Source organism: Anguilla anguilla, chromosome 4 (assembly GCF_013347855.1).
Source record: "Anguilla anguilla isolate fAngAng1 chromosome 4, fAngAng1.pri, whole genome shotgun sequence".
Classification (NCBI taxonomy): Eukaryota; Metazoa; Chordata; class Actinopteri; order Anguilliformes; family Anguillidae; genus Anguilla; species Anguilla anguilla.
In genome coordinates, this window is record NC_049204.1 from 67,041,944 (window position 1) to 67,054,443 (window position 12,500).

General features: G+C 47.5%; 3 protein-coding genes across 3 annotated transcripts in view; 2 read left to right on the top strand and 1 right to left on the bottom strand.

Moving 5' to 3' along the window:
- LOC118225953 (tripartite motif-containing protein 16-like) overlaps positions 1–12,500 on the top strand; it is a 972,804-nt gene that overhangs the window by 787,422 nt on the left and 172,882 nt on the right. The gene's annotated exons all lie outside the window — the stretch shown is intronic.
- The window catches only part of LOC118225964 (tripartite motif-containing protein 16-like), an 890,716-nt gene that overhangs the window by 334,434 nt on the left and 543,782 nt on the right, over positions 1–12,500 (bottom strand). The gene's annotated exons all lie outside the window — the stretch shown is intronic.
- Positions 2,010–12,500, top strand: part of LOC118225950 (sodium-dependent phosphate transport protein 2B-like) — an 11,814-nt gene continuing 1,323 nt past the window's right edge. The window contains exons 1-13 of the mRNA XM_035415098.1: positions 2,010–2,200; positions 3,372–3,426; positions 4,155–4,289; positions 4,954–5,082; positions 6,089–6,232; positions 6,526–6,637; positions 6,792–6,987; positions 7,535–7,630; positions 8,665–8,785; positions 9,903–10,070; positions 10,674–10,790; positions 11,301–11,425; positions 11,816–12,500. The exon at positions 11,816–12,500 is cut by the window's right edge and continues 1,323 nt beyond it. Of these exons, the coding sequence (XP_035270989.1) occupies positions 3,375–3,426; positions 4,155–4,289; positions 4,954–5,082; positions 6,089–6,232; positions 6,526–6,637; positions 6,792–6,987; positions 7,535–7,630; positions 8,665–8,785; positions 9,903–10,070; positions 10,674–10,790; positions 11,301–11,425; positions 11,816–12,403 (1,983 nt within the window). The 5' untranslated portion in view covers positions 2,010–2,200; positions 3,372–3,374 and the 3' untranslated portion in view covers positions 12,404–12,500. The remainder of the gene's footprint in view (positions 2,201–3,371; positions 3,427–4,154; positions 4,290–4,953; positions 5,083–6,088; positions 6,233–6,525; positions 6,638–6,791; positions 6,988–7,534; positions 7,631–8,664; positions 8,786–9,902; positions 10,071–10,673; positions 10,791–11,300; positions 11,426–11,815) is intronic.

A 12,500-nucleotide genomic window follows, 5' to 3' on the forward strand; every position in this document is an offset into this window, starting at 1 on the left:
CTGTGCCGGTGACCACCAGAGGGACTGTGATCATGTGATCAGGGTGATTCCAGGATCATGTGATCGGTGTGATTCCAGGATCGTGTGATCAGGGTGATTCCAGGATCATGTGATCAGGGTGATTCCTGGATCATGTGATCGGCATGATTCCAGGATCATGTGATTGTGGTGATTCCAGGATCATGTGATTGTGGTGATTCCAGGATCATGTGATCAGGGTGATTCCGGGATCATGTGATTGTGGTGATTCCAGGATCATGTGATTGTGGTGATTCCAGGATCATGTGATCAGGGTGATTCCAGGATCATGTGATCAGAGTGATTCCAGGATCATGTGATTGGGGTGATTCTAGGATCATGTGATCGGGGTGATTCCATGGTGATCAGGGTGGTTTTACGTGCAGATGTAGTGACCCAGAATCCCCTCACAGCCAAAGGGCGGCTAAAAATAGAAGTTTATTGGAGTCATGTGACAGCCGGCCAAAGTGCTGAGCTGATAGGAGCTTTGAACCTGGGCAGACCTAATGCCCCTTTACTCTTCACCTGGACAGGAGCCAGTATACGCACGTGTCCTATACAACACACACACACACTCACACACACTCTCACACACACACACACGTACAGTACACACACATACACATACAAACATATGCACACACACACATACACACGTACACACACACATACACACACGTACAGTACACACACATACACACACACACAGACACACACACAAAAATAACCACTAGGGAATGAATAAGGAAAGCTACAGTTAAATCAGTGTCACAGCAGAGATACTTCAGATACTTCTCTCTGATATCGCCCATCACCTTCACACGGATCTTGAGAAGTTATCACCACATTAAATGGAGACCGTTGATATCAAACTCTGTCAGTTAAGCAAAATTAATGACATTTGAGTCATTTTTTATCATATGAGTTTTTATTCGAAGCAATTATTCTGTCAGGCACCGGATTTCTTCGACGCCAACTGCAGTATGCAACCTGCGGATGTGAATTTGACGTCACTTCTCCTTTCCTGCCAGCAGATGGCACCGGATGCAAAGTTAACGTCGTCCTTGTCGGTGCGCTCTTTCGGGAAGATGACTAGCTTACCGTTATTTATCTTCGTAACGCTTGGGGGCGGGGGGAGACAGACCCTGTGTTCAGGCACAGACTAAAAGAGACCCTGTGTTAGGACACAGACTAAAGCAGACCCTGTGTTCAGACACAGACAAAAGAGACCCTATGTTAGGACACAGACTAAAACAAACCCTGCAGGTGCAAGTTCTGGGTCTATGTGGGGTTCTGCCAAATGAGTCCTGTGCTAGAGCCTATTTCAACATGGGGGAACATGTACAGTAATCTCTACATATTGATTGGTGAGAAATTCATATTGTCAGTCAGAAAGATGAAGGTAATATTTTTGCATGAAAAAAATTCAACAAAATAAAATCACTGTACAAACATTACTGGCAAACCATTAATGACAATACATTGCTTTGCTATTATTAATGCACCTGCTGTAATGCATGGTTTACTGCATGAATTACACAACTTATAAAACAATAAGTACATAAATGTAAATTCTGATTATCAGTCACCAACCAATACGTAAATACAGTAAATAAACATATTCATTTTTATTTTTATTTGTATAGCGCTTTGCTAAAGGGACACACAAATTCACAAAGTCGCTTTATAGTGAAAATACAAAAGAAAAAAAAATTGGGCAAAAACCCAGGCCTGGACCCCTAAAAAGAGTAACGATAGAACAGAAATGTAATGAGAGATCTAACAGAGCGGACGATCAAATGCGTACATTTTTGTGCGCGCGTGTGCGTGCGCGCGAGCATAGAACTGATACTTATGCCAGCACAATCATAAACTCTTATAAATGTGCACTAAATGATTTCCCCTCTTATCTACCTCCTTTTGCTGGCAGGATGAAACTTGCTCATGCTGGTGAATCGATGACTGTCCCACATTCCACGCGGATACCTGTAAGGTCAGCGCGAGCGCCTCCCCGCCTCCCGTTAAACCTTGAACACAATCAAAGGTCCTCTGCTTTCCCCGCGAGGCCTATAAAAACACGAGACGGATCAATACACAGCAGGTAGTTTCGGGCGCGCACCTGCACCTGCACACCAGAAAGGACTACTACGCAGTCAGCGCGAGACCAACCAAGGCAACTTAGGCAAGTGATCTGGACGACTCTGAGCGCTACAGCGTGAGCTCTGCTTCTGAAACTTTGTTAGGCTATTTATATGCTGTAGATGTTCGGTTAATTAATCAAATGTAGCACAAACCTTCGCATGCTTTACAGTAAATGGCCAGGTGGTCGTGGAATGTTCACCACCCGTCTGCACAGCGGAGCGAAATGGTATCACGAGGATTATTAATTGCGTATTCAGTGATAAAGTGAAGCAGTGTTTCTCTTTGTCTGCTCAAATAATTCCCAAACATACCTGAGCGCAGATTGTTATGCATTTATTAACCAATCATAGCGAACATGCATATTAACTGTAAACTGTAAGAGAGTATTGAATTAAGATTCTAAGATAACCATGTATTTTGCGTTATAGTATTGGGGATGAAATACGAGTTGGGCCTGTTTCTTTGAAGTTATTCACAGGTAGAAAGCGGGGTAGTTTTCAGACGAAAGTGGTGGGTTTGCTTCTTGTGGAAACATTCAACAAATTATTTCAGCCGTACCAATCCTGTGAGCGACTATGCAATATTTATCTTGGCCTACAAGACCCTATATAAAAGCCGGTTGAATATAGTATTTACAAAATATATGATACATGAATTAATGCATCTCGACCCCACGTCCGCGTGTTTAGCGGGGTTGAGATGCATTGAGATGCGTGTTTATGACTCTGTTCTGTGAGGAATTATTTTATCAACCGCAAGGTTCCTCATTGGATTAGTGCCTGAAAAAAAAGCACGATCACGATGAACAATAAAGTACTTTTAGTGGGAAGTTAAATAAGCGTGGGCGAAAAGGAGAACATTCCACGTTTCACATTATAGTTTGTGACAGGCGGCGCGTGCGTTGGGGGCTCCAAAAATAACATTTTTTTAAGGAAGTATCAAAGAACGTTTTCTTATTTTAAGCGAACTCTAACTGAATCTCTCAGGCAGTTCCCTCGCAGCGAGGAAGCAGTCTTGGATCTGTGAAATTCAAATTTAACATGTATGAAAATTGGAATTGGCCTACTTTGATTTGGAATTAAGTTTTTAAAAATGACTACAGAATGACTGGCCTGTGTATAGGCTTTACTAATAGTGACAGTTATATAATATGTATAAATATGTTTTTAATTTTATTATTTATGTTTATCTTATTTATTATTATTTTATAGATAATGGGTCCACGACGGGAAGGCGATGCTTCTTTGGAGACTCAGGATAATCCAGGTTTGTCTCCTTTGCACTTGCAGTTGCTTGTCTGTCTGGTTGTGAACACGACATGGCTGGGCTGGTTAACTTCACTCTTCCATCTGTCCCTTACGCAGCAAAAATATATATTTTTCCATATCTGGAGATATAGTTATGTAACATATCACATATCTATGTTTACCTTTTTTTGCAATGGAAGGCTTTTCATGGCACTGACTTAACAATTATGCAGTATGTTCACATTTGTATTGATAAATATATAGGTAATAAATAGAAATATATGATTATTGCAAAATACAAATTGCAACATATATTTTAGTTTTGTCTCAGTGGTATATATGTGTATATAGCCAACAAAATCTATCATTTAGCTAAAATATATTTTGGCAATATATATTGACAATATATTGGCCTATGTTGGAAAATATATTTGGATTTCCTTCATGTATTACAGTATATTTCACATATATTCCATTGTGAGACTGCAGCTTCTGAGACGGACCTCTCTCTGTGTGTAATCCCTGCAGTATATTTCACATATATTCCATTGTGAGAGTGCAGTTTATGAGACGGGCCTCTCTCTGTGTGTAATCCCTGCAGTATATTTCACATATATTCCATTGTGAGAGTGCAGTTTATGAGACGGGCCTCTCTCTGTGTGTAATCCCTGCAGTATATTTCACATATATTCCATTGTGAGAGTGCAGTTTATGAGACGGGCCTCTCTCTGTGTGTAATCCCTGCAGGGGGGGCCGGGGACGGGTCCAAGGATGCTCCGATCCTCCCGGCATATTCCACCGTGGCGCTAGTGGACGAGGAGCCCGAGCCGGTCGACCCCTGGAGTCTTCCGGAACTCCACGACACCGGAGTGAAGTGGGCAGGTGAGCGGATCCCGCCGTACCGCGCACCATCGCCGGGGAAACGGCACGGGGCAGATAACGCGCACGCTGTAAGAGAACAGCAGGTCTAGAGCCCTGCCAATCACTGCCAGAGCCCTGTCAATCACTGCCAGAGCCCTGTCAATCACTGTCTGAGCCCTGCCAATCACTGTCTGAGCCCTGCCAATCACTGTCTGAGCCCTGTCAATCACTGCCAGAGCCCTGTCAATCACTGTCTGAGCCCTGCCAATCACTGCCAGAGCCCTGCCAATCACTGTCTGAGCCCTGCCAATCACTGTCAGAGCCCTGTCAATCACTGCCAGAGGCCTGTCAATCACTGTCTGAGCCCTGCCAATCACTGCCAGAGCCCTGCCAATCACTGCCTGAGCCCTGTCAATCACTGCCAGAGCCCTGTCAATCACTGCCAGAGCCCTGTCAATCACTGTCTGAGCCCTGCCAATCACTGCCAGAGGCCTGTCAATCACTGTCTGAGCCCTGTCAATCACTGGCACAGCCCCGTCAATCACTGTAGTTGGTCAGGGATATAAACAAGGAATATGAATCTCAAATGCACATCTTACAGTATATATACTGTATATATTTATTTATCAATTTATTATTATTTTCTTTCTCTCTCTCTCTCTGTTGTCTCTGTATAAATGCGCAGAATTGGACACGAAGGGGAAGGTTTTGCGTGTTGTGACGTCTGTCGGGAAGTTTTTCCTGCTGATTGGATTCCTCTACATGTTTGTCTGCTCCCTGGACGTGCTGAGCTCAGCTTTCCAGCTGGTGGGAGGTAAGGTCCCTGTCGGGCACGTGGGGAACCCCATGCCCACTTCCCCCCTCCCAAATCACAGTTTCTTAAACTCCAGCAACTGCCTGCGTCGACAGCAATCCCAGTGGAAAGAACATGTTGAGGATGCACAGAAAGAGTGGCTTTAACCCTTTGAAGAGCAGTTTTTTTGGAATGTTTATCTTATATTCAGAGTCGGTGTTCTGGAACTTCATTGCTTTCAGTCACCAGTAGCGGTTGTGACATCACCATTAGAGTGTTCAGTTAACATTCCAATGGTGTATTTGTGATCTCACACCTTGTGGGGCTGATCTAACTTACAGTAATTCTTAATGCCATGGACAGCAGAGCTGGGTGCAGAGGGTGAATAGCAGTTGAAGGAGGGTGAATGGCGGTTGAAGGAGGGTGAATGGCAGTTGAGGGAGGGTGAATGGCAGTTGAAGGAGGGTGAATGGCGGTTGAGGGAGGGTGAATGGTAGTTGAAGGAGGGTGAATGGCGGTTGGGGGGGAATAGCAGTTGAAGGAGGGTGAATGGCAGTTGAGGGGGGGTGAATAGCAGTTGAAGGAGGGTGAATGGTGGTTGGGGGGGAATAGCAGTTGAAGGAGGGTGAATGGCGGTTGAGGGGGGGTGAATAGCAGTTGAAGGAGGGTGAATGGCGGTTGGGGGGAATAGCAGTTGAGGGAGGGTGAATGGCGGTTGAGGGGGGGAATGGCGGTTGAAGGAGGGTGAATGGCGGTTGAAGGAGGGTGAATGGCAGTTGAGGAGGGTGAATGGCAGTTGAGGAGGGTGAATGGCGGTTGAAGGAGGGTGAATGGCGGTTGAGGAGGGTGAATGGCAGTTGAGGAGGGTGAATGGCAGTTGAAGGAGGGTGAATGGCGGTTGAGGGAAGGTGAATGGCGGTCGAAGGAGGGTGAATGGCAGTTGAGGAGGGTGAATGGCGGTTGAGGGAGGGTGAATGGCGGTTAAGTGGTATCTGTGTGAATGGCGGTATCTGTGTGTGCTCCATAGGGAAGGCTGCGGGGGACATATTCCAGGACAACGCGGTGCTGTCCAACCCGGTGGCGGGCCTGGTGATCGGGGTGATGGTGACCGTGCTGGTGCAGAGCTCCAGCACCTCCAGCTCCATCATAGTCAGCATGGTGTCCTCAGGCTGTGAGTGTCTCACCACATACACATACACACACACACACACTCACACGCACACACACACACACACACATACACACAGACACACACACACTCACATACACACACACATACACACACACACACACACACGTATACCCATACACACACACACACACACACACACACGTATACCCATACACACTCACACACACGCACACACACACACACACACTCACACTCACACACACACACACACACACTCACACTCACACACACTCACACACACACTCACAGGGGCGGTGTGTTTGTGGTTGCAGTGCTGGAGGTCCAGTCTGCCGTTCCGATCATCATGGGGGCGAACATCGGCACGTCGGTCACCAACACCATCGTGGCCATGATGCAGGCCGGAGATCGAAATGAGTTCCGCAGGTACACCCGTCTCACCTGTGCACCCCCCCACACACACCCCCCCCCCCCCAACACCTCTGCACCTCTATGCGCAGGTGGAGGGGTGCAGACGCTGAGCGCGGGTGATTGTAAATGAACTCTAAAAGGCTCGGGACCCTCACCCTGTCCTCCCCAGGGCGTTCGGTGGAGCCACGGTCCACGACTTCTTTAACTGGCTGTCGGTGCTGGTGCTGCTGCCTCTGGAGGTCGCCACGGGCGTCCTGTACAAGCTCACCAAGTTGATGATCGACTCCTTCCAGATCCAGTCTGGCGAGGACGCTCCCGACTTGCTCAATGTCATCACTGACCCCCTCACCAACTCCATCATTCAGGTGAGCCTGCCGCTATTCAGAAAGCATCAGTTCCTCTGCTGCTATCCATAGAGCATTTCCCTCATCTGTTGCTACTCATAAAGCATTAGCCCCATCTGCCGCTATTCACAAAACATTAACCCCACCGACCGCTCGTCATAAAGCTTTAGCCCCATCATCTGCTATTTATAAAGCATTAACAGCAGTTGCTGCTATTCATAAAGCATTAGCCCATCTGCTGCTGTTCATAAAGCATTAGCCCTTGTCACTTTAGTGGACATTGCACATAAATCGTTAACCCAAAATCTCACACTGTCTTGCAAGGCAAAGCAACTACCATGTCATTGTTCGGTATTCAATAAACATCACTTCCTCACCGGGCTATCTTTGCAAAACACTAGCACCATCGTAATAGTGCTTAGTATGCATGAAACACTAGTCCTGTCTTAACACGATCGGACACTAGCGGGCAGCAGCTTTGCCTGGATCTTTGATCATCGGCAGTGGGTGGGGCCATTGCCCTTTTAAGGATGTGTGTTGATTATGACGTCACAATGTCCCTTTGCAGCTCGACAAATCCGTGATCAACGAAATTGCCACCGGTGACCCAGCAGCCAGAAACAAGAGTCTGATCAAGATCTGGTGCGAGACCGAGACCACTACGGTAGGAATGACCTCCACCAATCCCAGAATGCACTTTACAGCCTGCTCCGTTTCCCCACTCCGTCTCCTTCTTTGACATATCTGTCCTGCACGTCCGTTCCTCGTGGATATTCATTCCAGAAAATTCCACTGAAGCAATAATAACTTCCACTGAAGGAGAAGCCAGTGTGGCAGTATTGTTGTTTCTTTAGCAACGGGTGTCTTACAAAACGTTTGCCGGATAATAACCACTTAATAATACTACAGTGAGTAATTATGCTTGGGAGTGCCTCACTCCTCTGAAGTAGTTACTATGTGTTTATTAATGTATGTAACAAGGTGTAGTAACTCACTGGTTTCCAAGCAGTTGCACTTTACACTGCTAGCAGTCAGAGTAAAGTCACACACATGAAAAAAACAAGTTTGCTTATAAAAGGCAGTTTATCAGCATCGATAATTATTAACTGTCAAGGCGTGGTTTGGGAGGGCGGTGTCTGTGCACTGTCTGTAGTTTTGGTTTTAGCAACGATATCAGCCTTCAAAGAGTACAACTCTGCTTTACAGTGGCGGTTTATGGCTTTTGTAATCTCTGAGTGCTCGTAAAAAAGGCTGATTTTGGAGAGAACAGATCTTGTCTGCAATGATCATTTATGGATGTTGTCGGACAGTTTCTCTCATCTGTGTTTTGTTTTTAATATGTTCACTTTGACGGATTAGGTCTTTGAGCTCTAAGCAACAAGAAATAAGTAAGAAATAGAGGTACAGTGGAGGTACAGTGTCCCAGATGTACCCTGAAATTAGAACAATGTATTGTTAACAAGTACATTTTACAAACAAGAAAGATACAAATTAATTAAGTATTGCTGACTAGGGGTAAAATTTTATGTAACTTTAGGGCAACACACCAGTGACAAGGGTTGTAACTTTTTTGAACCTTTAGGTATTTCCTATAAATTGTGTGGATGTGTTAAGTTTTTTTTTTTTTTACAGATTCTGAACTGAATTCCTATTGTTTTTTTGTTTTGTTTTTTTTTGCTGGGGGCTTCTTGTTCTTAGGTACTCAAAAATGTGACGGTGCCTGGGCCAGAGAACTGCACCAGTGCTGCCCTCTGCTGGGTGGAGGGGAACGTAACGTGGACGACAAAGAATGTGTCTGAGACCATTTACCTGGAGAAGTGTACGTAAAGCCCTCCTGTGTGTCTGTCGTTCTCTCTGTGTTACAGATGTATTAGATAGAATCAGTATTACAGGTGAGGTGTATTAGGTAGAATCAGTGTTACAGGTGTACAGGTGAGGTGTATTAGGTAGAATCAGTGTTACAGGTGTACAGGTGAGGTGTATTAGGTTAGATGAGTATTCAAGGTGTACAGGTGAGGTGTATTAGGTAGGATGAGTATTCCAGGTGTACAGGTGAGGTGTATTAGGTAGAATGAGTGTTAGTGGTGTATGCAGTGTTACAGATGTATTAGATAGAATCAGTATTACAGGTGAGGTGTATTAGGTAGAATCAGTGTTACAGGTGTACAGGTGAGGTGTATTAGGTAGGATGAGTATTCGAGGTGTACAGGTGAGGTGTATTAGGTAGAATCAGTGTTACAGGTGTACAGGTGAGGTGTATTAGGTAGGATGAGTATTCCAGGTGTACAGGTGAAGTGTATTAGGTAGGATGAGTATTCCAGGTGTACAGGTGAGGTGTATTAGGTAGGATGAGTATTCCAGGTGTACAGGTGAGGTGTATTAGGTAGGATGAGTATTCCAGGTGTACAGGTGAGGTGTCCTGATGAAACCCCTGCTCAGTAATTTGAGACGGCAGGTAAAAGGGTCCCGTTTGGGATGTAAAGTGTAATCTGAGTGAAGTCACTCCACCTCTCTGGCTCCTGGCACAATGGCCTCCTTTCAGCTGGGAAATGACTGAGCAGACTGCAGCCCAGTCCCCCCCCCCCCCCCCGCCCTCCTCTCCCACCCCCGTCCCACCACAGAGACCCATTCTTCTCTCTCAGAGGGCCTCTCTGAGGCTCCGCCCCTGAACCCGATCAACCCCGATCCCCTCATCCCACCTGCCCCCGCCTCCACCCATGATGGTTGCCACAGGTGACAGTGTGGTGCGGTGGTTGCCATGGGTGACAGCATGGTGTGGTGGTTGCCATGGGTGACAGCATGGTGTGGTGGTTGCCGTGGGTGACAGCATGGTGTGGTGGTTGCCGTGGGTGACAGCATGGTGTGGTGGTTGCCGTGGGTGACAGCATGGTGTGGTGGTTGCCGTGGGTGACAGCCTGCTGTGGTGCTCTCCACAGGCCATCACCTGTTTGCCAGTGCGAAGCTGTCGGACCTGGCGGTGGGCCTGATCCTGCTGGCCCTGTCCCTCCTGGTGCTCTGCACCTGCCTCATCCTCATTGTCAAACTGCTCAACTCCATGCTGAAGGGCCAGGTGGCCGTGGTCATCAAGAAGATCCTCAACACAGGTGCGTGATCTCACAGGTACACAGGTGTGTGCTTTTCAGCACAGATACACAGGTGTGTAATTTTCAGAGGAGGTACACAGGTGCATGATCTGTTGGGCACAGGTGTTGAGAGGTAAGGATGAATTCCTGCTGAAAGGCCATGTCCTGGGGTTTGATAGTCATCTCAGGTGCAAAGATCCTGCAGTTTGATGAGCAACTCAGGAATAATAATCCTGGCATTTGATGGATCAGCTCAGGTGTGGTCCTGTAGCTGGTGATCAGGCCAGGTACATTTAGCACAGTGGCTTTAACAGCAACGTTTGCATTAAGAGATCCTGAAGTGTTTTAGTGGGAGATGATGTATTTGGTGAAGGCGATAATGGTGGTGATGAAGATGAGGATAATGATGGTGGTGGGGATGAAGATGATAATGGTCTGGATGATGATGATGATGATAATGGTGGTGGGGATGATGTTAATGATGGTTATAATGATGAAGATAGGGATGACGATGATGGTGGGGGTAGTGATGATGATTTTGGAGGGGATAATGATGTTGATAATGGTGGTGTTGATGATGACGATGATGATGATGATGATAAAGATACTGTGTACTTCCTGCAGACTTCCCCTTCCCCTTCAGCTGGGTTACAGGCTACCTGGCCATCTTGGTGGGAGCAGGAATGACCTTCATCGTCCAGAGCAGCTCGGTGTTCACTTCCGCCATCACCCCACTCGTGGGTGAGTCACACTGCCCTCTGCTGGTCACACAGCACTGCGCGGACATTTTAATGAGCCCTGAATTTATCTAATATTCTATGAGCACTATAAGTTTATTTATAAGTCTCTTAGGACAAAATAAGCTCTGTTCTGTGTTTTTTAGTGCTTTATATCATTCTGTATCTATTCTCTCTCTCTATATAAAATATATCATGTCCTATATCTTCAGTTTTTAGCATATATGAAATACCAGATTTGGGGACACATCTATTTGAGTTCAGTCTTTGAATTGAAATGTCCACATGGATCAATCAGTTTCTGGATTAGCTGAATGGACAATAGAGTGTGTGGTGTATCAGGTTGGGGTGTGTAGTTTATTAGGTCAGGGGGTGTGGTGTATCAGGTTGGGGTGCATGGTGTATGAGGTTGGGGTGTATGGTATATGAGTTTGGGGTGTGTGGTGTATGAGGTCAGCGGGTGTGGTGTATCAGGTTGGGGTGTGTGGTGTAATCTCTCTCTGCCCTGTGTCAGGTATTGGGGTGATCAGCATTGAGAGAGCATACCCCCTCACTTTGGGCTCCAATATCGGCACAACCACCACCGCCATCCTCGCTGCAATGGCCAGCCCTGGAGAGACGCTGGCCAACTCACTGCAGGTCTGTCCAACCAACCAACACACCCGATAACTCTCACACACATCACAATAAACTCACTGCAGGACTGTCCAACCAACCAGCACACCAACACACCCGATAACTCTCACACACATCACAATAAATTCACTGCAGGCCTGTCCAACCAACCAACACACCAACACACCTGATGCTGGTTATAGCTGTGGTATAGGTAGGTTATAGTGGTGGTATATGTAGGTATAGGCTGGTTATAGTGGTGGTATATGTAGGTATAGGCTGGTTATAGTTGTGGTATAGGCTGGTCATAGTGGTGGTATATGTAGGTATAGGCTGGTTATAGTGGTGGTATATGTAGGTATAGGCTGATTATAGTGGTGGCTGCAGGAGTAACTGGGCCTCCTCGTTTGACAGATCGCTCTGGTGCACTTCTTCTTCAACATCGCGGGCATCCTGCTGTGGTACCCCATCCCGTTCACCCGGGTGCCCATCCGCATGGCCAAGGCGCTGGGCGACATCACGGCGCGGTACCGCTGGTTCGCCGCCCTCTACCTGCTGCTGTGCTTCCTGGTGATGCCCATCACCGTCTTCGGCCTGTCGCTGGCCGGCTGGCAGGTGCTGGTCGGGGTGGGCGTGCCCTTCATCGTCCTGGTGGTGGCCGTCGTCATCATCAACACCATGCAGACGCGCTGGCCTCAGCGGCTGCCCGCCGTCCTCCGCACCTGGGACTTCCTGCCCCGCTGGATGCACTCCCTGGCGCCCTTGGACCGGGTGGTCACCGCGGCGGCGTCCTTCTGCGGCAGGCGCTGCTGCTGCTGCTGCAAGTGCTGCAAGTGCGCCGGCTCCGGGTACGACAGCGAGGGCGAGGGCGAGGGCGAGAAGAAGCCCCGCCCCCTGGAGATGTACGACAACCCCGCCCTGACGCAGGACGGCGAGCCGGAGCTCGCCAGGAGGGACGTGGAGGGAGGGAATGCAGGTGACCCCAAAGCGACGAAAATGTAACGACTCTCTGGCGTAGTTCACCCGTGACCACGACCGCGTTAGACTCCTCCCCCCCAGACACACCGCCAAACCAATCAGGAGAATTCAGAACGCTCCG